Below are 14,028 nucleotides of genomic sequence, written 5' to 3'. Positions count from 1 at the left end.
TGTGCATATATGTTTATTTTTATTGTGATATAGCATACATAACATAAAATATACTGTCTTACTCATTTTTAAGTGTACAGTTCACTGGCACTAAGCACATTCACATTATTATGTGGGGCTATTACTACCATCTAATTCCAGAACTATTTTCATCTTCTCAAATTGAAAGTCTGTGTCCATTAAACAATAACTCCCCATTCTCTCCCTCCCTTCAGTCCCTAGGAATCACCATTTGACTTTCTGTCTCTATTAATTTGACTACTCTGCGTACCTCTTGTAAGTGAATTCATATAATAGTCATACTTTTGTACCTAGCTTATTTCATTTAGAATAATTTCCTCATTTATCCATGTCATAGCATGTGTCAGAATTTCCTGCCTTTTAAAAAATGTTATTATTTTTTGTTTGGATATATTTGCTTTACATTGTTGTATAGTTTCTTCTGTACAAAAAAGTGAATTAGCTACATGTATACCTATATTCGGCGGAGAAGGCAATGGCAAGCCACTCCAGTACTCTTGCCTGGAAAATCCCATGGATGGAGGAGCCTGGTGGGCTACAGTCCATGGGGTCGCTAGGGGTCGGACACGACTGAGCGACTTCACTTTCACTTTTCACTTATACCTATATTCTCTCCCTCTTGGGCCTCCACACCTCTAGGTCACCTCAGAGCACTGAACTGCAAGCTCCCTGCACTAATCAGCAGGATCCCACTAGCTATCTGTTTTACACAGGGAAGTGCACATATGTCAATTCCAGTTCCGAATTCATTCTACCACCTCCACTCCATTTCCACCCATCTGTTCTCTATGCCTATGTCTCTACTCCTGCCCTGAAAAAGCGTTCACCTGTACCATTTTTCTAAATCCACATATATGCATTAATATATGATATTTAGTTTTCTCTGACTTCCTTCACTTTGTTTGGCAGATTATAGGTCCATCCACATCATTACAAATGACCCAATATCATTCCTCTTTATGTATGAGTAATATTCCATTGCATATATGAAGCACATCTTTATCCATTCATCTGTTGATGGACATTTAGGTTGCTTCCATGTCCTGGCTATTGTAAATAATGCTGCAATGAACATTGAAGTGCATGGTGTCTTTTTGAATTATGGTTTTCTCAGGGTATATGTCCACTAGTGGTATGGCTGGGTCCTATTGTAAGGCTGAAAATATTCTGTTTTATGAATACAGCACATTTTGTTTATCCATTCATCCACCCATGGACATTTGGGTTGTTTCTGCCTTGTGTGCTTTTTATATATTAAATATTCTAATCCTCACAATGTCTCAGGAATATAGATAGCTTTATTCTTCCCAATCTATGATAAGAAAATTGAAGCATAAGTAAATCACAGCTGGGAGGCTCTGGAGTCAGTATTACACTGTAGGCTAAGTAGGTCTTCGTTGTTGTTTAGTAGCCAAGTCATGTCCAATTCTTTTGTGACTCCATGGACTATTGCTTGCCAGACTCCTCTGTCCATGTGATTTCCCAGGCAAGAATACTGGAGTAGGTTGCTATTTCCTTCTCCAGGGGACCTTCCCAACTCAGGGATCAAACCCATCCTACATTGCAAGGTGCATTCTTTACCACTCAGCCACCAGGGAAGCCCAAGTAGGTCTATGTGTCTTCTTTTAGCAACTGTCTAGACTGAGCGACTTCACTTTCACTTTTCGCTTTCACACATTGGAGAAGGAAATGGCAACCCACTCCAGTGTTCTTGCCTGGAGAATCCCAGGGATGGGGCAACCTGGTAGGCTGCCGTCTGTGGGGTCACACAGAGTCGGACACGACTGAAGTGACTTAGCAGCATCAGCAGCATCCCACTACTTATTTCAAATGATTCAGGAATGTAAATACAATATGTACCAGTTAGACATTCCTTGAGATAATACTCTAAGGCCAAGTTTGTGACTTCATTTGTACAGGTTGTAAAAGTTCCAAGGAGTAATCAGTTTGACAAATGAGTCCCATAGCAACATATTTGTAAAAAATCCCATTACTTCAAAATAAATAGTTTTCTATTCTAGGGGTGATACAATGTGCTTTTCCTTTTCAGGGACTCCTCCTAAGTGGGTGATATAGCAGCAGCAGCAGCAGCCTTGAGTATAACTAGATAGGGTGTGAGAAAGTCTTTCAAAATAATAATAATAAGAGCTACCATTTATACAGCCTACTGTATGCTGGTCACTTTACCTGCACCATCTCAGATGGTCATAATGCTTTGTAAAAGGTTGCCCTCCTGTTACCTTTGTATTCCATGCTCTTTCTGCTTATGCTGTCTCCTCAGAGGAAAGAAAATGAATGCGAAACCATCATACAGCCTATCACACACATTTTCTTTACAAATTGCTTTTTCCAAATATAGTTTTGAAATTTTAACATTTGTTATGTGTATGCCTTTGACATGAAATGATACCACCTTTAATATATGGGTATCACCTGGTTTCTTCAGTAAAGTAACTTGGCCACAGTTTCCACTAGCTATTTGTAGAACTCTTGCCATGGACTGAGCTATGTCCTCTCCAAATTCAAATGTTGAAACCCTCGTGTTCGATGTGATGCTATTTGAAGATAGAGCCTTTAGGAGAGAATTAGTTTAGAAGACGTTGTAAGGGTGGGGCCCTCATGATGTGATTAATGCACTACAAACAAGAGACACCAGTGAGCTCACTCTCCCTCTCTTACTCACAGAAAGTGGAGCTCATATGACCACACAGTGGACAGGCAGCCATCTGCAACCTAAGGGGAAAGTCATCACTGGGAGCCAACCATCCTGGCATCCTGGTCTTGGACTTTGATTCCAGAATTGTGAAAAAATGAATTTCTGTTAAGACATCGAGTCTGATAATTTGTTATGGCAGCATGAACAGACTAATACAACTGTGAAGATACATAAAGACATGTTCTCAATTTATAATAACATAATAATCAGTAATATTTACTTGTGATTTACTCTGAGACTTGTCCTAAGTTTAGTTTATATAACTAGTCTTTTTACAGAGTGTATGTGTGTGTGTGTGTGTGTGTGTGTGTGCGCGCGCGCGCACACACACACATGGGCACAGGGACACATGTGGATGTTGTGGCATGGTTATATTATCCCCATTTTATAGAAAGGAAAATTGAAACGTAAAGAGGTGGGAAATTACTTGTGCACAGACACATAATTAGTTAAAAAACAGAATCCATATCCAAACTGAGGCAGTATCTAACTCCAAAATCTGTTCTATTAACTATTATAAGACTGGCGCCAATATTCTCTTTAACTCTTCTAAGACATGTGAAGCACTACATGGACACCTACATATAACAGTTTTCCTTAGAGTAAATGCAGATTTCACTAGGAAGTCTGTCAATAACAAGCAAATCTGTCTGTCTAGTCGTTGTATTACTCAAGTTAATTCATACAATTATTCTCATTGACAAACCTAAAAACCAAGAATGATGCTGCTTCATTAAAAAAAAAGAAAAGTCCATTGTTTAAAACATTAAATTTTGGAAAGCGGTGACGATATGCACATGTCCATTTTCTCAGAGCAGAAACATCTCTTGAGTGCAGCTTCTCTGTTCACCGAGCAGCAAAGAGAAGGCTCACGAAACTTTTGACTTCAGTGCAGGTTACCTGCCTCTGGCCCAGACTGCTATTTCTGGCCACCTTCTCCCATTCACTCCCATTAATGCGGGCCCTTGCCTTTTTCAGTCACAGCCTGGGGTCCCTGCACTCAAATATTCCTCCGCCCAACATACGTACGTTGTTAAGTTGGAAAGAATCTGAGAAGCTGAGCCCAGCTTCGTCCCCAACAAGGCCGTCGTGTGCAGACACGCAGACCACCCGCGGTTTAGGACACGTTTCCGGTTCGCGGCGGACGCGCACTGATGATGCTCTCGTTCCTCACAGAGCTCCAGGACCGCACGCTCCGAGGAGGACCGCGACGGCCTGTGGGACGCCTGGGGCCCGTGGAGCGAGTGCTCACGCACCTGCGGTGGAGGGGCCTCCTACTCGCTGAGACGCTGCCTCAGCAGCAAGTAAGTCCTGAGCCCGCAGGGTTGGCCTCCCTGCTCCCCAAGGGACCGGGGCCGTACTTTGCGGGTAAAGCAGAGCATTTTGTTGCACACAAATTCGGATTGAAAGGCAGGCCCAAAGAATTTAATATGACCATCTCCTGCTAGGTATTTAGATGCCCTTATGTGAAAAGCTACGGAGAAGGCAATGCAAGCCACTCCAGTACTCTTGCCTGGAAAATCCCACGGATGGAGGACCTCGCCTGCTAGGCTGCAGTCCGTGGGCTCGCTAAGGGTCGGACACGACCGAGCAACTTCACTTTCACTTTTCACTTTCACACATTGGAGAGAGAAATGGCAATCCACTCCAGTGTTTTTGCCTGGAGAATCCCAGGGACGGGGGAGCCTGGTGGGCTGCCGTCTGTGGGGTCACACAGAGTCGGACACGACTGAAGTGATTTAGCAGCAGCAGCAGCAGCATGCGATAAGCTATGTAGAATTTATGTCATTCACCAAGCAAATTTCCTTATGTTTTCATGTTAGAACTGGAAGGAAAAAATATTATTAGAAATGAATTATCAAAAGTGGATCCAGTATCTATAGCTCCATAATTTATTATACTTCTGGTACCATCTTAACTACTGTGGTGACTAATAACAAAAATATTAGCGTTAAAGCATATTTTGTTATTCCAATGTTACCAGTAGTTTGAAAATGAAGGCTATATGATTTTTTAGATGTTGTAATGGTCAGAATTTTCCCAAAGTCATTCAGTTTCCTGAATGATGAGTTGTGTATATAGGAAAACTTGAAAGAATAGAAACTGCTGTGGAAATTGGGATGTGACTAGTGGGAGCAATGATGTAAGGGGAAGTAGGAGTGGCTCACAGTTCCTAAGCTGAAAGGAAAAGGCTTGAGGTGTTGGACTGGAACATCTTTACTTAGAATAATGATAAGTCAAAACTTCTTGAGTTGTGTGGTCTATGACTAGATTTTTCTCCAAACTATAAAATACAAAATACTATGGTAATATTTTTAATGAAAGGTTTTATTTGACAGTGAAAAATATTATATATGGCAAGGAAGAGGTTTGATCAAAATTATTATAGATTATAATATGTGAAACAGAGGAAGGACAAATTATGCATCTGCTGATTTTTCTAGACTTTTAATAAGCAACAGAAAGTGGTGAGATGTAGTTTCAGGAAAACATCAATTTATTCTAATTAGAGTGAGAATTTTTTGAAATCAGGGTCCAAGTCTTACTTTTTTCCGTATCCTCCAGGTCTGCACAGAATCTGAGAGATAGTGAAAGCTCAATAGATGTTTCCTCACTGGATCCATTGATAACTAGAGATCATTTTGCTTCCACAGAGGCCCCAGTGTAAATAACATACTCTGGGAAACATGACTAAAAGCCATATCTTGAAAGTTACCAGATCAGTTCTGGTATTTAGCCATTCTGGTATTTGGGTCTACCCTGAAGATGAGCCTGTTGGTTGAATCAACTCGTGAGTTTGTCTGTCTTCTTTGGAGGCCAGCTTCATATAAAACCAGATCTGTGAGCTAAATAGAAAGAATAGATCTTTCATCCTTATGAATTCACCTGTTCTCTTAATCTTGAATATCAAAACTTTGTAAATCTTCACTACATGTTGCTACATGGTGGTAACACTGTGAGACAAAACTGAAAATAAATGTACACAGTAAAGCCAAAAGGTACAAATTTGGCATATTCCTATTATATAGTTTGCCCAGATTAGCATGCTGAAATATTCTATAGGGATGAGCCAAAACATGTGTCTCACAAAGCTGGTAAGAAATGTATGGGAAATTTCATATTGGCTCAGCAATGTAAATGTTACATTGTGAGCATCTTGTACTGAGCGACAGACTGAGAAACAGCTTCAGGAATGAATTAGAACCACAAGCAAAAGTCTGTAATTTGGCAAATCATCAAACATGGATGTCCTGTGAAATTCAAAGCTACCCTGTTTGTCACCTAGTATATTAAACTCCAGTCAGTAAGATTTTAGTAAGATACTTCATTGTAAAGCAGAAACTAACACAACATTTTGCAAAGTACTCCAATTAAAAAAAAACAAGCAACTTCTTAAAGAGAAAGGGTGTGACCACTTTTCTTTAAAAAAAAAGATACTATGAAAAATATTGGTTGTTGTCTACTTATAATGAACTGAAAAAGCAGAATGAAAATTCTAAAATTTATAAACATACATATGTCTTATTTGACTTTCAAATATTAAAAAAATGCATTCAATAAACCCATACTGGGGTAGATAGGAGATAATAAAAAATAGGGAGAGGAGTGAACCATCTATTCTTTAGGGCTTTGAAGAAGAAGAATAAAGGTTTCAAACAAATGGCATTTCTAAATCTGGTAGGAATATAAAGAAATATGGGGAAAAAATGGACTGCAGAGCTGAATCACGCTGTGTGTTGTTTTTCTCAAGAGAATCAGAGGCAGTACAGTTCAGTATAAAGTCACTTCACAACACAAGCTCTATTGAAGAATGGTAACCTACTGTATGTTGCGCACAGATAAATAGATCTGTCATATTTTTTCTGAAGATGTACATTGGCCAAAGTAAATTACCTGGCCAAGTTCAAAGTCAGTGTGGGAGAACAAAAATGTAAAAAGGAAAGGCTTTTGACACCAGGTTGGTAAAGAACTGGGACCATTTTTGTAGTCTACCATAGATGGTCTTTTGTGGAAATTCATTAAAAAAATTTTTTTTTAATTATGAAAGTATTATAACACACTTACAGGAGACTTTGAAAATACAGAACCAAGTTACATATAGTTCCACTATGTATTACAATTATTTTTTAAGTAGATAAATTAAGATTTTTAGTTGGTGTTTCAATATCAAACTCTCAAAAATTAATAGATTGAGTATATAGAAAAGTAGAAAGATACAGTAGACCTGAAAAGCACCATGAACCAATTCAACATAATTAAGATTTATGCAGTTTCACACAACAATAGAATACAAATTCCTTTCAAGTTCCCATGGACTGTAAACTAGGAGACTCTGGAATATATCCAGGGACATAAAACAAAGTACAAAAATTTAATGGTCTAGAAATGAAATCATAGAGAGTCTCTTCTCTTATCACTGTGGAATTATGTTAGAAATCAATATCAAGATATTTGGAAATAACCCACATATTTTCAAGTGGAATGTGACATTTACCAAGAGAGATCTTTGACTTAGACGTTGAAAGTCTCAGTAAAGTTATTTTAGTGATATACATTTAGTGTTAGTCTCTCAGTCATGTCTAACTCTTTGTGACCCTGTGGACTGTAGCCCACCAGGCTAAATAGGGAGAGGAGCATTCTCCAGGAAAGAATGCTGGGGTGGGTAACCATTCCTTTCCCCAGGGAATCTTCCTGGCCCAGGGATTTCATGTATCACAGGCAGATTCCTTACCATCTGAGCCACCAGGGAAACCCATTCAATAAAATTCAAAGACTGAAAGGGTGATTGTAGCAAAGAAAGCATTTAAATGAGAAATTAATATCAAATAAAAAATTAATATCAAAGATACTTTAAAAACCTCATGTATTTGAAAATTAAATGTCTAATTTTACATGACGGGTATATCTAAGAATGTGGCAATTCATTTTTAACGGTTAATGGACTTACTGGGTTTTCTCTCATCTCTCCACTTCATATTTGTACATCCAAGTTCAATTCAGTCACCTTATTAACTCTTGGGAAAGATCAGAGGTTATGAATGTATATGTCCTTACAGGCCCAGCAGGTAACTAGAATGTGTGTTGTAGTGAAATGGTCAGCATTCCAGTTCAGCCCAAGTAACTTCCATCCCCTGCTGCATTAATCTGCCCAGCTAATTTTCCAGCCCTAGTGATATGAGGTCATTGTTCACATTAATGTCTGATATTAATAGTTTTAAATCTATCAGAAAATAATTACTCTATTCCCAACATTATAAAACAGTAAAGGAAACTAAAATAGATTTTATGGAATAGAGGACGACTCTCCTTCTGGAGTTAAGTACTACGTTCCCTGATGGACTAGGAGTTTGGAGGATGCTTGGTTAACCCCCTGAGTGTAGAACATCTTCTCAGAGCAATCTTTTGAAAAAAAATCAGTGGAGAAAAAAACGCAGTGAAATTATAAGCAAGCATTACATATAAAACCTTTCATTCTCAACTGGCAGTGCTTAAGGTTGGGAAAGCAGCCCTGATCTGGATACTGAGCAGAATCATGTGCTTGGCTTCTCCCCTGTCTTTTCTCTATGCTCACAGAAAAGAAGCAGTGCTTGATTTTCCCAGTTTCTGATATTGGAGCATTTATTATTGCATTTTGCTGTAACTTTGGTTTGAACAATGAAAGAAGGCCCTGTGTAAATTTTTTTCTAAAAGTTTTGCTAGTTTCTGTAAGATTCCTTTAGGTTTCATTGACTTTCTCTAATAATGCAATTGTTGCTAATCGCCAAGTAGTATATAATGCCTGCTTTTATTTTCTTAATTAGAAAACAGAGTCTACTTACTTGTACTTTATGATGGTCCTTTGTTTTTTTGCAAGTGAATTAAACAATGTACTACCTACCTCGAGAAGCTGCTTCTTCTCTCCCCAATTCTCTACCTCTCCTATGTAATACTCTGAAATAGTATTTCTAGAAAATTCATTTTTCTGGTTGACCTAGTATTATGTTTAGTTTAGTGGAAACAATCCTTCAACCTAAATTACTCGACCATATTTTTAACACTTTGATACTAAAGATCTGTTTCTGAGAGCTCTAAGTTTATCTTCAGCTGGGTCATTTAACTTTGCCCGAAATGAGTTCTAGATGCATAAGACACTTAAGAATAGTGTGTCTGCATGTACCCCAATGTTCATTGCAAAACTATTTACAATAGCTAGAACATGGAAGCAACCTAGATGTCCATCGGCAGATGAATGGATAAGAAAATTGTGGTACATATACACAATGGAATATTCCTCAGCTATGAAAAAGAACACATTTGAGTCAGTTCTAATGAGGTGGATGAATCTGGAGCCTACTATGTGTACAGAGTGAAGTAAGTCAGAAAGAAAGCACCAATACAGTATATTAACGCATATATATGGAACTGAAAGATGGTAATGACCCTTTATGCAAGACAGCAAAAGAGACACAGATATAGAACAGACTTTTCGACTCTGTGGGAGAAGGCAACGGTAGGATGATTTGAGAGAACAGGATTGAAACATGTATATTCTCATATGTGAAATAGATGACCAGTCCAAGTTCAGTGCGTGAAATAGGGCTCTCAAAGCTGGTGCACTGGGACAACCCAAAGAGACGGGATGGGGAGGGAAGGTGGGAGTGGGATTCGGGATGGGGGGGACACATGTACACCCATGGCTGATTCATGTCAATATACATCAAAAACCACCACAATATTGTAAAGTTATTAGCCTCCAATTAAAATAAATTTTTAAAGAAAGAATAGTAATTCTGACATCACATGTACCACTATATTAGGTCTGTGTCAAGGTCGAGGTCAAAGGTGTTCACTGTAGCTCATTTATGACTGCATTTAGTCAGCTGATACTTTTTAAGTATAGTGTCAACCTTTGCATTGGTGGCTGAAGAAGATTTAAAGGTCTTTTATGACCTTTTTTATTTTCTGAAATGCCAAATCAATCTCCAGACTAATTAACACTATGGATTAATAGATTAATATAATAGATTATTTAATACATTGGGTATGAATACTTTATTAAATCCCAACTGATTAGATGAAAAACTTGTCAACTTCATAGATGGCCAAAGAACAAACAAAAGGCATACCTATAAAGATTGAAAGCATTTTTTAAAGTTAAAACATTTTGAATTGAATTCTTTTTGTAAAGTGCTTATTTGTTTATTTTTGGCTGCACTGGCCTTAGTTATAGCATGCTGGCCTTTCTAGTTATGGCTCACAGGCTTAGTTGCTCCAAGGTATGTGGGATCTTAATTCTCCAACCAGCACCAGGAATAGAACCTGCATCTCCTATGCTGGAAGGTGGATTCTTAACCACTGGATCACCAGGGAAGTCCATGAATTGAAATCTTGAGTTGAATACAGTTTTTTTTGAGTTGAACAAAATTATTAAATGAACAAGAGATAAAATCATCACACCAAAGAGATGCCTAAAAAAATTAAGATTATGATATTATTCCAAAGGGATGTGGCTGCCAGAATGTTGTCAATATAAACATAGAAAAATTAAAATAAATAGCCCCAAGGAGTCTTATCTCATGGGAATAAGGAAGATCATTCAACCTTGTCATTTCATAATAATCGTGCTAAGGGAAAATAAGCTAATTCCTCTGACTTTTTAATTGCAAACATAGTTTTTCTCCCATAATAATACTGATACTTACATGAATAGAAACTTTAGTTAGCAAATAATTTATAAACTTTATAATAATAAATACCAAAAGACATTTTTAATGTTAAGATTTGATGTGTAATAATACCAAAAGAAAAATTTTAATGTTAAGATGTGGCTTCTTAAACAGAAATTTTCTCTTTTAAAAATTTCACCTCATCTCTGTCATAACATCCAATTAAGGTTCACAAGACTTGTTTTAAGAGGTTTTAGAACTTTCAGCCCAAGTGAGCCCCAAAGCAAGATTTATCTGTTATTCTTCATCTAATGTTGTATGTTATCAGCCCTGTTTTTCTTGGACATGTCTGAGGTTTGTTTAACAGAAAGATACACAAATTCAGAATGAGTCCGACTAGTCACATCATTTATATGGAGGAGATTTTACATTTGGGGATATATGTTTGAGAGTCTGCGGTTGCCTTCCTTTTACTTTTGGGTCAAAGCCTAGTCTAAATGTATTACCAGTATTTCTAATATTCCAGGTCATATATTTTAGAAAGATGTTTTGTTCCATGATCTGATCTTCTTTCAGGAGGAGAATATACTAAGGCCAATGACTGAATGTTCGGGGCCATAAACCTGTTTGTTGGAATAAAAGATGGTTGGGAATGTGTTTGGTGTCCATAACCTTTACTAGCCATACTGGGATTCTGTTACTCTTGGCTGGCCTTTTCTGTTTATTTAAAAATTCCTTATTTGGTTAGTTCAATAGATTTTCTGAAGTTTTCATTTCTCCTGTTTTCTTTTTTTAAAAAAGCTAGTTAATTGAGGTATTCTTGATACCTAAAAATAATATACATTTAAGGTGTACAACTTGACGTTTTGATAAATGAATACATCAAGAAAAGATCACCACAATTAAGCCAAGTAGTGTATCCATCCCTTCTATGTATTGGAGTGTGTACGTGTTGAGAAGATTTAAAATCTATGGTCTTAGCAAATTTCAAGTATAAAGTACAGCATTTTTAACTGTCATTATCATGCTGTACTTTAGATCTTCAAAACTCATTTATCTTGCATAACTGAAACTTCATCCCCTTTCACCAACATCTCCATGTCCCCCCACCCCGGTCCCACTCCCACTGCACTTGGCAACCACTGTTCTGCTCTCTGCTTCAATGAATTTTAGTATTTTAGATTCCACATATAAGCAAAATCATTTGGTATTTGTCTTTCTGTGTTTGGCTTATTTCAATCAGCATGATGTCCTTCAGGTTCACCTGCTACTGCTGCTGCTAAGTCACTTCAGTCGTGTCTGACTCTGTGCGACCCCATAGACGGCAGCCCACCTATGCTGTCACAAATGGCAGGACCCCCATTTTTGTTAAGACTAAATAATATTCCATTGTATGTACATACCACATTTTCTTTATCCATTCATTCATCTAGGGACTTCTAAGTTGTTTTCATATCTCAACTATATAAGGAATAATGCTACAATGGACATGAATATATGTCTATTCAAGATTCAGATTTCATTTCCTTTGGATTTGTACCTGGTAGTGAAATTGCTGGGTCATACGTCTGCCTCCATTGTGGGAGACCCGGGTTCGATCCCTGGGTCGGGAAGATCCCCTGGAGAAGGAAACGGTAACCCACTCCAGTATTCTTGCCTGGAGAATCCCATGGACGGAGAAGCCTGGTAGGCTACAGTCCACGGGGTCGCATAGAGTCGGACACGACTGAGTGACAGAACGGAACGGATGGTAGTTGTTTTTAATTTTACAAGGAATCCCAATACTGTTTTTCATAATGCCTTCACCAATTTACATTTCCATCAACAATGCATAAGGCTCCCTTTTCTCTATATCTTCTCCACTTATCTTTTTGATGATAACCATTCTAACAGATGTGAATGATGTCCCCTTGTGATTTCTCTGATAGTGATGATGAACATATTTTCATGCATCTTTTGGCCACTTGTATGTCTTTTTTTTTTCAGGTCCTTTGACCATTTTTTTAATTGTTTTTTTTTTAATTCTTGATTTATATGAGTTTTTAAATATATTTTGGATATTAACCCCTTATCAGACATATGGTTTGCAAATATTTTCTTCCACTAGGTAGGTTGACTTTTCACTCTGTTGATTGTTTCCTTTGTTGTATAGAAGCTCTTTAGTTTGATGCAACTTCACTTGTCAATGTTTGCCTTAGTTGCCTGTGTATTTGCTGTTATGATCAATGAATTGTTGCTAATATCAGTGTCAAGAAGCTTTGTTCTCTATGTTTTCTTCTAGCAGCTTTATAGTTTAATAAAGACGTGTTTAAGTCTTTCATCTATTTAGAGTTAATTTTTATTACTTGGTATGAGATAAGGGTAGAATTTCATTCTTTTGCAAATGGCTATCCAATTTTCCTAATACCATTTATTGAAGATATTACCTATCCCCCATTGTGTTCTTGTCACCTTGTCAAAGATCAATAGACTGTGTAGGCACAGGTATGTTTCCAGACTCTTTATTCTGTTCCATTGATCTATATGCCTGTTTTTGTTCCAGTTCCATACTGTATTGATTACTATAATTTTGTAATATAGTTTGAAACCAGGAAGTGTGATGCCTCCAGCTTTGTTTTTCTTGTTCAGGCTTTGAGTTTAAAAGTATTCCCTCTGGTTTTTTTGGAAGAATTTAAGAAAAATTGCATTAATCATTTGTAAATGTTTTTTAGAATTCACCTGTGAAACCACCTGGTCCTGGGCTTTTCTTTGTCATGAGGTATTATATTACTCTTTCAACATTTTTGTTTGTTATTGGGCTGAACTAGAAAAAGGAGAACAAACTAAGCCCACATTTTAGCAGAGGAAAGAAATAATAAGAACTAGTTGGACACGACTGAGCAACTGAACTGAACTGAACTGAACTGAGGGCAAAAGTAAATCAAATAGAGTATAGAAAAACAAGAGAAAAGATCAACCAAACCAAGAATTTGGTCTTTGAAAAGATGAAATTGACAAACCCTTAGCTAGCCTGAGGGAAAAAATAGAAAGAAGATGCAAATAAAATCAGAAATGAAAGAGGAAACATTACGATGTATGCTTCAGAAATTAAAAGGCTGATAGGAACTGTTATGAACCATTATGTGCCCCAAAATAGGAAAACCTAGAAAAAATGAATAAATTCTTAGAAACATATGACCTTTAAGGCTGAATCTCAGTTTTTATGAATACAGTTAATATTTGTTGAACATCTATTATGTAGATGTTCCTAGGTATAACTTAGGACATGAAGTTCAAGGAATAGGCATTTGCTATTGAGAATTTGTCATGATATTGAGTTTCTACTGATTATAGTTGCAATGTATTTTAAGAACTAAGAGAATTTCTCCCAGTTCTGTAAATAGGTAATACTCTGTGGGCTTCCTGAGTGGTTCAGTGGTAAAGAATCTGCCTGCCAATGCAAGAAACATGGGTTCGATTCCTGGATCAGGAAGATCTCATGGAGAAGGAAATGGCAACCCACTCCAGTATTCTAGCCTGGGAATCCCCTGGATGAAGGAGCCTGGCAGGCCACAGTCCATGAAATCGTGAAAGCCAGACACCACTTAGCAACTAAGCGACAGTAATCTGTAGCAGTGGTTCTTAACCCAGCTGTACTGTAGAGTC

At 37.5% G+C, this 14,028-nt stretch overlaps 1 protein-coding gene across 1 annotated transcript in view; it reads left to right on the top strand.

The window, feature by feature from the left end:
- The window catches only part of ADAMTSL1 (ADAMTS like 1), a 529,587-nt gene that overhangs the window by 56,778 nt on the left and 458,781 nt on the right, over window positions 1–14,028 (top strand). Inside the window, exon 2 of the mRNA XM_088837881.1 lies at window positions 3,914–4,041. Coding sequence (XP_088694007.1) covers window positions 3,914–4,041 — 128 coding nt within the window. The remainder of the gene's footprint in view (window positions 1–3,913; window positions 4,042–14,028) is intronic.

The sequence above is a fragment of the Moschus berezovskii genome, chromosome 7 (assembly GCF_049115385.1).
Source record: "Moschus berezovskii isolate FMDL1 chromosome 7, NW_MosBer_1.0, whole genome shotgun sequence".
In the NCBI taxonomy this organism is placed as follows: Eukaryota; Metazoa; Chordata; class Mammalia; order Artiodactyla; family Moschidae; genus Moschus; species Moschus berezovskii.
This window is presented reverse-complemented; position numbering and strand designations above follow the sequence as displayed.